This window comes from Pristis pectinata, chromosome 20 (assembly GCF_009764475.1).
Source record: "Pristis pectinata isolate sPriPec2 chromosome 20, sPriPec2.1.pri, whole genome shotgun sequence".
Lineage (NCBI taxonomy): Eukaryota > Metazoa > Chordata > Chondrichthyes > Rhinopristiformes > Pristidae > Pristis > Pristis pectinata.
Window position 1 is genome coordinate 22,286,232 of NC_067424.1, and position 15,366 is coordinate 22,301,597.

The 15,366-nt window shown below is 41.5% G+C and overlaps 1 protein-coding gene across 1 annotated transcript in view; it reads right to left on the bottom strand.

The window, feature by feature from the left end:
• LOC127580661 (diphosphoinositol polyphosphate phosphohydrolase 1) overlaps positions 1 to 14,907 on the bottom strand; it is a 76,947-nt gene extending 62,040 nt beyond the window's left edge. Inside the window, exon 1 of the mRNA XM_052034337.1 lies at positions 14,574 to 14,907. Within this exon, the coding sequence (XP_051890297.1) occupies positions 14,574 to 14,672 (99 nt within the window). The 5' untranslated portion in view covers positions 14,673 to 14,907. The remainder of the gene's footprint in view (positions 1 to 14,573) is intronic.
• Between the last annotated feature and the right edge of the window lie 459 nt (positions 14,908 to 15,366).

Here is a 15,366-nt window from a genome sequence, read left to right on the forward strand (position 1 = left end):
TGCCAATTAAACTCATTAAGCACTCAATGGTGCTCAAAAGAATCATATTCTCTTTTGTTTTAAATCCCATCCTGTTACTTCTGCCAAATCACTTCGAATTCACTTTCCCCCATTCTTCCTGTAATCCATCCCACTGCTACAGCAATAATGAAACATTTAACATGACTGTACAATTATCTCAGAAATCATTAATGCTCCTGCCACTCTTCACATCTTTCAAGTTCCGTAATCAGGTAATGGCAAATTTACCTACCATCCAACATAGAGCAATCTTATGGAGACCCATTTTTTCCACTGATCTCCCAATTTGAAATCAAATCTCTCTCTGCAAATCTGGTAATCAGATGGTTTGTTTCAAGGAATTTGTGCATTTTTATCATCAGTCAAAAACTACTGTTCATGAACTTCAATTTTCTCTTTTTAAAAGCAAGCATTATATTTTTTTTTCTAAACTAAGACTTCTGAACAGCCACTAGTAATATCTTTTCCTTGTTATAATTAACAACTATTCAAAATAATCTGCAATAATACTGGATTCAGATTGCCATAATATAACTGAGAAAATATTTCAATCTGTGTTTCAGATTACAACACAGAATGGTTCCCTGCAGATGTAAAATAAATTGAAGAGATTCCAATACTGGAAAGGGAGAAAGGTGCTGTGACATGTCTATAAAGAACAAATTTTTGAAATTAATGAAACTTCAGTTGAACAGACAAATGGAGAAAAATCAGAATCAGATTTATTACCAATGACGTATGATGTGAAATTTATTTTGCGGCAGCAGTACAGTACAAAGACTCAAAAATCTATAAACTACAAAACTAAATAAATAGTGCTAAAAAAGGAATAAATGAGGTAGTGTTCATGGGTTCATGGATAGTTCAGAAATCTGATGGCAGAGGGGAATAAGCTGTTCCTGAATCATTCAATTTGGGTCTTCAGGCTCCTGTACTTCCTGCCCAATGTTAGTAATGAGAAGAGGGCATGCCCTGGATGGTGAGGGTCCTTCTTGAGGCACTGCCTCTTTAAGATATCCTCAATGGTGGGGAGGGTTGTGCCCATGATGAATCTGGCTGAGTCTGCAACTCTCAGCAGCGGAGCCTCTATACCAGGTAATACAACCAGTCAGAATGCTCTCCACCGTACATCTGTAAAAATTTATTTTAAAAAGTCTTCGGTGACATACCAAATCTCCTCCAATGAAGTAGAGCCACTAAGTGCCTTCTTCAATGTGTTGGGCCCAAGATAGATCCTCTGAGATGTTAATGCCCAGGAACTCGAAGCTGCTCATCCTTTCCGCTGCTGACCCCTCAATGAGGACTGGTGTGTGTTCTCCCAACTTCCCCTTCCTGAAGTCCACAATCAGTTCCTTGGTCTTGCTGACTTTGAGTGCGAGGTTGTTGTTGTGACACCACTCAACCAGCCGATCTCTCTCATTCCTGGAAGCCTCCTCATCACCATCTGAGATTCTGCCAACAACAATGGTGTCATTGGCAAATGTATAGATGGTGTTTGAGCTGTGCTTAGCCACACAGTCACGAATGTAGAGAGCAGTGGGCTAAGCACACATCCTTGAGGTGTGCCTGTCAGACAAAATAGGACATCAAGCTACAAGTGGAAGTTAATCCAGCTATTTAGAGGTAGGGCTTGAGAATCCCAACAAGAGATAACTGGACATCTATAAGTCTTAGGAGGAAAATTCATGGCCCTGTGTATTGGCATCTTAAGCCACAACTGCCACTATTAGAATAGTGATAATTAAATTGTGAATGATCAATATTCTAGAAGTTGCAGAACTGCAGAAAATTACTGATAAGGATAGACAAATCCATGGAGTGATTTTAAAACAAGGTTGAGTATTATAAAAACTTAACCATATGGTCAAAACTATTGAATTTTATTACAACTGAGAAGTACTGTCCCACATATCGGTCAAATCTCGGGCTCACAAGCACTTCAGCATCTTGCATCACAGTATCTCCTCAAACTAGCAGCATGATCCCACCAAAGTCAGCAGCACAGTAATATCAAGCAAGCACGATCCCAGAAACCTTTAACAATATCACCAGACCACTACAAAGATTCTGTGAATACAACTTCACATCTTTACACTCAGTATACCCTCAAATTATGTTTCTGCTGCTGTTTTATTGCTGATTGGAACTGATTAAGCACACATCTGGCAGATAAAAACTGGGCACACATAAAGGTGCTGTGGATCATCAAGAACAATACTGTATTCACTCACAATATGGCCTTGCACATTCTATCATTACCATCAAGCCAAGCAACAATGCAACATCATGCTGGTAACAGTGTACATTCCACCCCGACAAATGTCAAGTTGGCACTGGAGGAGCTGAGCACCATGACCAACAATCACAAGACAGTGCACCCTGATGTTTTTCTGATCATCATGGGGGACTTCAACCAGGCCAGCTTGAAGAAGTCTCTCCCACTAGAATCACCACCAACATGTCACCTGCGGAAACAGAGGAGCCAACACACCCACTGTTACCGTGCCATCCCGCACTCGCACTTTGACAAGTCCGATCGCCTGGTTGTACTTCTACTCCCGACATATAGGCAGAGGCTGAGGTCCTCACCACCAGTGGTGAGGACTGCAAAGGTATGGTCAAGGGATGCAGAGGACATTTACAGGACTGCTTTGAATCGGTGGACTGAACCATATTCAGGGATTCATCTTCAGATCTGAATGAATATACCATAGCCATCATCGACTTCATCAAGACCTGCGTGAACGAGTTTGTGCGGTTGAGAACATAGCAAGTCTTCCCAAACCAGAAGCCCTGGACGAACCAGGAGATTCGCAGTCTGCTGAGGGCTAGATCTATGGCGATCCAAAAGCCTACAAGTAGTCCAGGTATGATCTACGGAAGGCCATCATGAAAGCGAAAAGGCAATTCCATGTGAAGTTAGAGAGACAATCGGATGCATGGCAGCTGTGGCAGGGTTTGCGTGCCATTACTTCCTATAAAGCTGAAACCAAACAGCATAAGTGGCAGTGATGCTTCACTCCCTGATGAGCTCAACATCTATTATGCATGCTTTGAAAGGGAGAATAACACTGCACCTGTGCAAATCCCAACAGCATCTGGCGACCCTGTGATCTGTGTCTCAGAGGCCGATGTCACAACATCCTTCAAGAGGGTGAACCCTCGTGAGGCCCCGATGGTGTACCTGACAAGGTACTGAAAATCTGTGCTGACCGGCTGGCTGGAGCATTCAAGGACATCTTCAACCTCTCACGGCTGCAGTCGGAGTCCCCACCTGCTTCAAAAGAGCATCAATCACACCAGTGCCCAAGAAGAGCAGGGTGAGCTACCTCAACAACCATCGTCTGGTAGCACTCACATCTACTATGATGAAGAGCTTTAAGAGATTGGTCATAGCTAGAATTAACTCCTGCCTGAGCAAGGACCTGGACCCACTGCAATTTGCCTACCGCCACAACAAGTCTATAGCGGATGCAATCTCACTGGCTCTCCACTTGGCCTTGGAGCACCTAGACAACAGCAAAACATACGTCAGGCTGCTGTTTATCGATTGCAGCTCGGCATTCAACACTATCGTCCCGTCTGCACTAATCAACAAGCTTCAAAACCTGGGCCTCTGTATCTCCCTACCTGCAACTGGATCCTTGACTTCCTTATCGGGAAACCACAGTCAGTGCAGATCAGTAGTAACATTTCTTCCTCGCTGACAGTTAACAGAGGCACACCTCAAGGATGCGTGCTTATCCCAAGGATGCTCTACTGACTGTGTGGCTAAGCACAGCTCAAATGCCATCTATAAATTCACCAATGACACCACTGTTGGCAGAATCTCAGATGACAATGAGGTGTACAGGATCGGCTGGTTGAGTGGTGTCACAACGACAACCTCACACTCAATGTCAGCAAGACCAAGGAACTGATTGTGGTCTTCAGGAAGGGGAAGTCAGGAGAACACACACCAGTGTTCATTGAGGGGTCAGCAGTGGAAAGGGTGAGCAGCTTGAAGTTCCTGGGCATTAGCATCTCAGAGGATCTATCTTGGGCCCAACACATTGATGCAATCATGAAGGCAGCACACCAGTGGCTCTATTTCATTAGGAGTTTGAGGAGATTTAGTATGTCACCAAAGACTTGCAAATTTCTACAGAAGTATGATGGAGAGCATTCTGACTGGTTGCATCACCGCCTGGTATGAAGTTGGAGACTCCAATGTACAGGATTGAAAGAGGCTGCAGAGGGTTGTGAACTCAGCCAGCTCCATCGCAGGCACAACTCTCCCTGCCATTGAGGACATCTTCAAGATGTGGTGCCTCCTCAAGAAGGCAGCATCCTTCATTAAGGACCGTCATCATCCGGGACATACCCTCTTCACCTTACGACCATCGGGGAGGAGGTATAGGAGCCTGAAGACCCACACTCAATTTTTCAGGAACAGCTTCTTCCCTTCTGCCATCAGATTTCTGAACAGTCCATGAACACTACCTTGTTATTCCTCTTTTGCATTGTTTATTTTCATAACTTGCAGTAATTTTTTGTCTTTATGTCTTGCAACAGTATTGCTGCCGTAAAACAAATTTCATGACATATGTCAGTGATAATAAACCTGATTCGGATGACTGTTTCAGTATAACAAGCCAATAACGTGCTAACCTGGTGAAACTATACAGGGATCACTTTCATGCTCAACTGCAAAAGCATATTATAAGCAGCCAAACAATCCCATAACCAAGAGTCCCATCACTGCAGTTTTGCTACATAGCGGTGAACAATTAAACAACCAACATGAATAGGAGGATCCATAACACTCCATAACATATTAAATGATGATGGAATACACCACTGGAGTACTAAAGCCAAGCTCATCTCCCAGAAACATTAAATTGATAATCCATCTGACCAGCAATTTCCATTATCAAACAGTCAGTTTTCTGCCAATTTACCACACATATTAAAATATGGAGAACCCCATTGGATATTGTAAAGACTATGGGCCTTAATACCTTACTAAGTGCAAGATTGAAGACATATTCCAGAATTTCCTTGACTCAAGTTATTCAAGTATAGTGAACAACACTGGCATCCACCTGGCAACATGGAATATTGCTCAGATATGTCCAGTCGAGCCAATTACCCCTCCATCAGGCTACACTTAAACTAACAGAAGGTATCACTGACACATAGCAGAGATGAATTCCAAGTGAAAGAGACATGAAGGAATGATTTGACAAAATATGTCATCAAAAAACCTTCTGAAAACTGAAATCAATGGAATCAAAAAGGAAAGCACTATGCTGGCTTGAGGCATGCTTAGCACAAAATAAGTTTGCTGTGGTTTGTTGGAGTTCAATTATCATATCCCCAGAATGCAGCTGTAGAGGTTTTCAAAGCAGTGACTGAGGCCAACCCATCAAGATGCTTCATCAGTGACCTTCATTCCATTGCAAGATCAGAAGTACAGCGTTTGGTTAATAATTGCAGTGTTCTGCTCCATTTGCAACTGAAACCAAAGAGCAGTATATGTCCACATGCAACAAGACCTGGATAACATTCAAGCTCGGCAAGGTAAATGCAAGGCACCACCCATCTCTGACAAAACAAACTAACCATCTTCCCCAATATTCAACAGCAAAACCATCCTTGAATTCTCTCACCAAAATTAGCTGCTGATATTTGACAGCAACTTCCCTCACAACTCCCAAATACTTTCCACTATTATAATGGAAACCAAAATCCTGATGGATTATTTTCATCTGAATCGAGAACAGCTCCATAAACATTGAAACAACTCAATAAAATCTTCAGATCTTCCTGGTCAAGGACAGCTCCAAGTGCATTCAAGCAGCTTAATGCAATCCAGGACAAAGCAATTTGCTTGATCGGAACCATGTTCAATACCCCAACATTCACTCCTTCCACTGCACATGATGATTGTTGTGCGTACTTTCTGTAAAATGAACTGCAACAACTCATTAAAGCTGCTTCTACAGGAAATCCTGTTTATTTAGGTTCAAACCTTATTATCCTCCTGTTTATACAGCCCGACACCCGTTCAATAGTGTTTAACCAGACCCACAACATATTTTCCCCTCACTTACAAACAATGGAAACTGTACGTGCTCAGCAGGTCGGGCAACATCCATGGGTGTTTGCATATTGGAACAGGTCATCGATAGGAAATAGTAATTGCTTCTCTCTCCAAAGATGCTGCCCGACTCACTGGGTGTTCCTAGCATTTTACATTTTAATTTCAAAATTTCAGTATCAATAATATTTAATTTTCCTTCATTTTTACACTACACCATGCCACACTGTTAGTACTGCTGCCTCATAGTACTTGGGACCTGGATTCAATCCTGACCATGGGATCTGTCTGTGCTAAGACTTGGATTTCCTCAAGGTGCTCTGGTTTCTTCCCATATCTCAAAGGTATATTGGTAGATTAATTGGTGAGTGTAAACCACCCCTTACTGGGGTTTCATGGCAAAAAGAATTAAAAGGGAGTTGAGAGACACTAAGTTGTGGGGTTTTGGTCTAATAGGATTGCTCTGCTGGGAACTGCCATGGATTCAACAGGCTGAAAGGCAATATAATACATAGAATAAGATCCCAAACTTCTGACCTCTGCAACCTACAAGCACAAGGGCAGCACTCACATAGACAGCCACTGCAATTCAAAATTCTGGAAGTCCCTGCTTAACTTCACTGAAGCACCCTCACTATTCGAACCGCAATAGGTTAAGGTGGCACCTCACCAAAACGCTCTCAAGAGCAATGACGAATGGGCAATGAATGGTTGTCAGAGAAACAGAAAAATAGCAGTGAACCATTTGAATCTTTGAACCTGCTCCATCATTAAGAGAAATCAGCGCTGATCTGCTACCTCAACACCAATTTTCTTCTATCTGCCCATACTCAGAGTCAAAGTCATAGAGCACCAGAGCAGGCCCCTCAGCCCACTAATGCCCACGGTAACCATCAAGTACCTTTTCCATATTAATTCTATTTACCAGCACTTGGGCCATAGCCTACTATGCCTTGGCAATTCAAGTGCTCAGTCAGATGCTTCCTAAATGTTGCAAATATGTGCCTTCACCAGTTTCTTGCACAATGTGTACCAGATTGCAACCACACTTGGGATGAAAAACATTTCTCCTCTAGACCTCTTACTCCTCACCTTAAACCCACACCTCTGTGGGGAAAGTTTGTTACTATCTTCCCTGTCTATGCCTCTCATGACTTTGCACACCTATATCAGGTCCCCTTCTCAGCACCAAAGAAAACAAACCCAGCATATCCAGTCTCTCTTCATAATTGAAACATCCCATGCCAAGTGAATCTCCCTTTGCACTCTCTCCAGGGCACATGTCCTTCCTATGATGTGACAAGCAGAACTGCACACAATATTGCAGTTGTGGTCAAACCAAACTCTTAGCAAGACCTTGCTGCACTTGTATTCTATGCCCCAGCTAATTATGGCCAGTAACTCTCTTCACCACCCTATCCACTGATGCTGCCACCTTTAGGGATCTTTGGATTTATGCACCAAGGCTCTACAACTCATGGGATGTCCAACCCCTCATTATACCCTACAGAATGCATTCTCTCTCACTTATCAGGATGAAATTCCATCTGCCATTGCCTTATCCAACTTACCAGCTGATCAATATCACACCAAGACTCCCTTCCTCACTATCAATAACACCACCAATTTTTGTGTCATCTGCAAACTTACTAGCCAAACCTCCTAGCTTCACATTTAAGTCATCAATGTATGTAACAAACAGCAAAGGTAACCGCACTGATACCTGTAGCACACCACTGGTCAGAGGCTTCCAATCACAATAGCAACCCACCACCCTCACCCTAAATATCCTATTGACAAGCCAATTTTGGATACAAGTTGCCAACTTGCCTTGGATCCCATGGACCAGCATTCCACATGGGACCTTTTGCAATGAAGCCCAACATACCATAGTTTTCTCAACTGTTTGCTGGTATTGCGTACAAGGACACCCAAGATGCTTTGGTTGTCCATCAAAAGTTCCCAATCACCTTTTAAATAATATCAACCTTTGTTTTTCCAACCAAAATGAATGATTGCACATTTATCCACATTATATTGCATATGACATATTTGCTTACTCTCTCAACTTGTCTAAGTCACCTTGAAGCTTCTTTACCTCTGCCTCACAACATAAACCAGTTCTGCACCTTGGCAAACTTCAAAATATTACATTGGGTTTCCTCATCCAAATAATTTATATATCGTGAATAGCCAGGCCGAAGCATTGATCTAAATTTTTAATCCATGCTGATACAACCCCAATTCCATATGCTTTAATTTTGTACAATAACCTCATACATGGGATTTTATCAAGGACCTTCTGAAAAATCAAAATACACCACATCCCCCTGATTCTCCCCATCTATTCTACCAAGTTAAACAATGGATAAATTTGCAAAAGTCTTGTAGCTGTTTACACTGCAGTAGAACAGAGCCAAAAAATACAGGTTTCTAATCTTTAAGTAGAGGATTATGAAAGACATCTAATGGCAACAGATCTGTTCAAATTAACTCCAACTCACTATTCAGTATTACAGTATTTTCATTAAAATCTCAAAATTGCAGAGAGCTCAATTATTTCTATCTACTGTTTATACAACACATTCTTAAAATCCTTCTGACCGCCCTAAAGTTGCAAAATCATGTCCAGCATCCTATGCTGCATGAGTGCAAGTATTCTTTTTTCCTCTTATATTTTAACCACAATCTGTGAACTAAGTATACACTTCTACATTCCAATTCTCTAGTACTTACATTTTTTGTGATACATCTTAGAATCGGTCTAGAGCATTTTCATTGTATTAATTAATTTGACAGCTACCATTGTCAAAAGCATTGTAATACATTAGTTTTGGGGTTGCCTTGGAAACAAGGTCAAGCTGGAGATAGATCAGAATGCTCAACTGCAGAAAGCTTCATCCATTGAAATTTAACAGCGCAATGGGGTGGCAGAAAATTATTTATTTTGATTATTTAACACTTGATTCTCAATAGGAGACACAGAAGTCAAAATTTGTGTACAAAACCTGACTGAAGATAACTGCAATAACTTGCTTCTAGATTACATTGACAAAATATTTTCTGCACTGCACAGAAAACCATTCAATATATAGATCAGTTCAATATCAAGTCTACTGGCAATGATTGAGACAGTTCCAACAAAATGGGTCACTTAAAAAGTTTCCTTGTCTACACTGTAAAAATAGCTACCAATTTTGGCCAATATTGCAACAGTTTAAGCATTTTTTCCTTCACAGTCTGTAACTGCAATAGCTCCAAGAAAACAAAGCCCCAGCTGAGCTGAAACTTGTATATCACAATTAGGGTAGCATGCCAGGATTCAACCTCTTTATGCAAAAGGACACAATGATTGTCCACCACTCCTCAATACACACTTTACATTAATCAGTGAAGTTGAAGCAAAAAAATCTATTCCCTAACAAGTCAATAACAGTTTCAAAGCAAATGAAAAATTCTGCTAAATGAAAATGGAAACTGTTGGGAATATTCACAGTTACAGCTTGACCTGAGAAAGAAGAGTTAATGTTACAAGCCAAATGATCTTTTAACCATATCTGTAAGTTAAGGTTTTTAACAGATCAAGTACGATGTTGGAGAAAAAAATGGTTCAGTTGAAAAATTACTGCATTTCTAGCCCATCAATTTAATTCTCTGCCCATTCCCACTTCCATGTTTGTTGCTTCAACATCCTACACTGTTCCAATGACTGTCAATATAAAAGCAAGCACTATGATTGTTCAGTTATTCTCACTCCATTCTGGACTGAACATTTGAATTCAACAACTTCAAATCACAACTATGGCCTCTTGACAGCACCTCGCCACCCCACCCCACACAGCCATTGGCACCAATCCAGCTGTTCCCATTTTATCCATCTTTTGTTTCTGTACTTGTTCCAACACCACTCTTTACTACCTTTTACCTTCATCCCTTCATCAGTTAACCTTACCTGCCTTCCAAACATTTACAGACTTGGCAATCCCTGCCTTCTTTCCCTACAATACATGAAACCTGTTTGCGTAAAACAGGAAATAAATACAAAAACATCTGTTATTAAATATTCACAATAGAGTTTATCTGACAGATTTTCCTTAACATTTTGGGTGTTAAACTCAAGGCATTAAAATCTCAGAGAAGTCAAACTTACTTTCTTTCTGAAAATTGTTATGCAGTGGATGTTCTATCAGCAAGTATAATGACAGAAGAAATGTCTAAATACAGGTCTCAAAAGATGGAAGTCAACTGGAAAGAATGACTTATATTAAGTACAAAGTTTCATATACTGGCTATCATTTGGGGCCAAATACAAAGGCTCAGCTAACTACAGCCAACTTTAACTTGTACTATTTTTAAATGTGAAAATTGCTGACTTCTTTGTATTTTCCTAATGTCATGCAAAACAGAGCACTGCCGAAATACAATACAAATGTTAAAACTCCAGTAGAGGACACATCTCAAACAAATTTAACCAATATGAATGAAAATAAAAAAAACCTGTAGATTCTGGAAATATGAAATAGAAGGTACGCAAGATACACTCAAGTCAGGCAGCAGCTCTGGAAAGAGAAATAGCATTAATGTTTCAAAGGCTTGTTTTCTCTCATTCCTAGTTCTGACAATGGGCCTTTAACCTAAAATGCTAAACCGTTTTTCATTTCATAGATGCTGCATGACCTGCTGAGTATTTATAATAATACAAATTCCAGAACATTCCCAAGCCTCCTTTTATATTTTCCATTATAGGCAGAAACTTTTCTAATCCACATTTTTCTTTACATACAGGGCTCCCCAAGTTACAGATGACTTACAGAAATGCAACTTTATGCAAATCCTCCCATATATTTTTCAAGCATATTTCAAGATAGTAATAACAATAATAATAAATGTTTTGTGGCATACATTAATGACTGGGTACAGTATATATTCCATTAATTTAATTACAGAGTGCTTAGGTGACCATTTGATGAAATGAGTGTATGAAGAGCGATTCAATACCAATAGCTCAAGAAAACTGAGAAATCTGCTTACGGACAGTTCTCAGGAACAGAACCCTGTGTAACAAAGACAGCCTGCGTTCATTTTTCTTGATGTGGATACTGCTGGCAAAGACTGAGAGTTTGCAGATACCATTGAATAGCCGAGGCAAGTAACTGCAGTGCATTTTACATACTGAGAACTACAAAGAACAGGTGATAAAGTGATTGTTTAGTGCTGAACATGGTGTCGTTGTCCCCGATGGTATAGAGTTTTTCAAGTGTTGTTGGAGCTATACTCATCTGGGCAAGTGGAGGGTATTGCATCTGACTTGTGTCTTGTCGATGGAAGAAAACCTTTGGGTTTTATGTAAGTGAATAATTTGGGATGGGAGAGCCAGCCCATAGCTTCTATTTGGAACCATAGCATTTGTATGGCTGGCCAAGTTGAGTTTCTGGTCAATGATGACCCTAAGGACATTGATCAGTCATTCAATATCAAGGCTGGTGGGTCAGACTTGTGCCAGGCCATGACCATCTCCACCTTTTGGAGAAATCTTACCTCCACTTATTATGCCTGAATCTTGTCTGCCAGATCTTGCTGCTTGCTGGCATGAAGTGCTTCAATTACAGAAGAAAAATTACATCTACCTTACTCCACATAAAATGGAATTTACACCATACAACCAAATGGAATTTAACTGTGAAGGGCTTCTGATCTCATGATGAAGTTCATTCATAAAGGAATCAAAGATCACTCCCTGAATAACGCCTATACCGATTAAGATGACGAACCTCCAATAATCACAACAATATTCCTTCATTCCAATTTATTTCTCTAACCAGTGGAGTGCTTCCCCCTTGATACCCATCAACTTCAATTCTATACATGGATACATTTTCATGAGCAGTCACTCTAGCTTAACCAGGGGAATTCAGCTCATTTGTCCACATGCAAGGCCAAGTGATCCAAGCAAAAACCAAACTCGGCACTGGTGAACAGGTTACTTGTGAGTTAGCACTTTGTGCCAGCAATTTTGAGATCACCTTCCATCACTTGGCTGATGACAGGGTAGACTAATTTGGAGGCAATTCATCACCATAAAACATAGGAGCAGAATTAGGCCATTTGATCCATCAAGTCTGCTCTGCCATTCAATCATGGCTGATTTTTATTTTTAAAACCCATTCTCCTGCCTTCTCTCCATAATCCTTAACCTGCTTACCAATCAAGAACTTATCAATCTCTGCCTTGAATATACCCAATGACTTGGCCTCCACAGCCCTCTGTGGCAACAAATTCCACAGATTCACCACCCTTTGGCTGATGAAATTCCTCCTTATCTCACTTTTAATGTGACATCCTTCATTCGGATCCTAGACTCTACTAATGGAAATATCTTCTCCACATCCACTCTATCCAGTATCCAGTAGGTCTCAATGAAACCACCACCAACCACCCCCCCACTCCCTCAAACCCCACCCCCCCCCCCCCCCCCGTCCTTCTGAACTAAATGTCCCTGGGGCCGTACTCAATGGACATCAAACACTCCTCATATGTTAAGCTTTGTCATTTTGGATTTGTCCTTATGAACTGGACTTACTTGACCAACTTTCTGCATGGTACGGTAAATGTTAGTTTTGTAAATGTGCTGGAAGAACTTGGCTAAGCAGCATAGCTAGCTCTGGAGAGAAAGTCCACAGTGCCACATATGGTATATATAGTCTTACAGCCTTTCCTGTATCAAGCATTCCTTCTCTAGCACTCCTATGATGGGACCTACCACTGTTGAGGATGGGAGGTTCTTGGAACCTCTTCCTCCTATTAACTGTTAATTGTCCAGCACTATTCATGACTAGATATGGCAGGATTGCAGAGTTTTGATCTAATCCATTAGCTGCCTGTTGCATGCTATTTAACATAGATGTCATCCTATGGGTGGAGCTTCATTGAGTTGGCACCTCATTTTCAAGTACACATGGTGTAAACCCAATTTGACCCTTCTCTGAACCAGGCTTATCCCTTATCCACACCCGCACTACCTCCCATGCCCTCCCCGCCACCACTTTAACTGGAGAATTAGGGACATGCAAAGTCATGAGATTACAGACTGCTTTTGTCTATCAGTGCAATCATGTTTATAAACATCTGCCATAGCTTAACTGGTGAGGATGACCCAAGCTGCTTTATCCCATATTGAAAGACAAAAAAGAACTCATTTCAGGTTTCCATCATCTAGAAAGTGCTGGGAATACTCAACAGGTCAGGCAGCTTCTGTGGAAAGGGAAACAACTAACATTTCCGATCAATGACCCTTCATCAATACACATTCTGATGAAGACTCATTGAACCGAAATACTAAATACCATTTTCCTTTCTCCACAGATGATGTCTGATCTAGTGAACATCTCCAGCACTTGGTTTTAATTTAAGGTTTATTCCTCATACTCATGTGCCTACCACAAATCAGGAAGCTACATTCCTCAGTAACTACAAAGCTACTTTCGATGATAGTCAATGAAATCCCCCAGCCAGAGTGCATTTTGTGCACTAGACATGGAACCAATTCTCTATTCCACTGGAGGTACAATGGAGAACTTCATCACTGTTCACAATCTTAGATAATAAATCAGAAGTAACCATGATCCTTATTCATATGCCAGGTTAAGGTGCAAAGCTATTAGGGGAAAAAAATCAATGAATTATCAAGACAACCAAAAATATTTCCAGATACCTTTGGCTCTAACCATTTAAAATGTGCAGCTACCAGCTGTCCTCACTACCAATTATTCAATTTCTCATGTTACCATTAAACTGTAGAGCACAGATTAGTTCACAAATCCAACGTGATTCTCATAAATACATTTTGTCAAATCAAATAATCTTACGTTTATCTCCAGTGTGCGAAGAAATGCACACTTGCCATTTCCAAAAATCAAGACCGGCTTCTACCAAGAAACCAATGTGCTTTCACGCATCGAGTGCTTTCTTTAAAAAAACGCATAATGTGATTTAAACGAGATCAAAAAACAAAGGGCATTTTTGCTTATAAACGCGCATCTGATGACAATACAACGGGTTAACTCATAAATTGTGTAGCCTCGGGAAACTAGAACGTCTCGAAAAAAATCCAGTGCTATTCGCGGAGTCCACAATCCTGACTCACTCAAGTTCTGTCTGAGAAAACTGAACCTAATTCATTAAACGTGGATTAATGCTACCGGTGGTGACATTTGTGCTGTTAATTTTAGCACAAAGCAAAGTGCATGTGGCATCTCTCCAAGCGATGCCACACCATCGAAGTGGCCGGATAGTGAATTTTTTTAAAAAAAATGAAGCATAAAACGAAGAATTCCAAGAGTAAACAAGGCCCATCCATTGGCGATCTATGCCCCCTCCCCCAGGGTAACGACTGAGCCCGAGGTGGAGAGCAGACGTGTGGGCCCAGGGCACCATCGCTTGCCCCAGTAACCATGCCCCAGACCCCCATTACCTCCTCTTCACTCTCGCTCTTGAAGCACAAACACGCCGCTCGCTTCTTGAAACCGTCCCCATCATAAGTCCGAGTCTGGTTTTGCTTTAATTTCATCATTTATATTTTCTGTAACTGTCTTATTTCAATTATTTTCTTTCTTTTTAAAAAAAACTTCGCAGAAAAACTAAGACGATGAAATGAGGAATCCTTTTCTTTATTATTTCTAAATGCCAACGACACGAAGCCGCCACCGGTTATCCGCTACGTCTCCTCATATTCCCGCAACCATTCTCCCCGACACCGTCTCCACCGCTACTGCCGCCATCTTGGCCGCTCCGTCCCCCTCCCCCCCACCTCCCAACCTAACTCGCTCAACAAAAGGGCGCGGGCGCCGGGGCGGGACTTCAAGCCCGGCGCAGCCACTCAGCAGCCCAGCAGGCGGACAAGTGCCTCGGCTTTCGCCAATCATGTCGTCGGTCCCGTGGAGCACCGCCCCCCCCTCCTGTCTCCGCCCTCGACAGCAAGTTTGGTGGACGCCGCCCTCAATGAACCACAAAACCGGCAGGGGGCGTGCGGATGCTGCCCCTCCCGCCCCCGCCCCCTCCTCCTCCTCCCACTACCATCCTCTCCTACACCAGTGTGTGAAGACAAAGAGAAGGGCTATTTTTCGATGTGATTTATGTCTTCGTACCTTGTTTTAAATGTGAAAGTTTTTTTTCTGCTCTGTTATTCTTGTATAGTGAAAGTAAGGTGGCTACAAATTAATATTACAAAAGATTGAGAACCATTTTCATGGGTCAAATATATATCA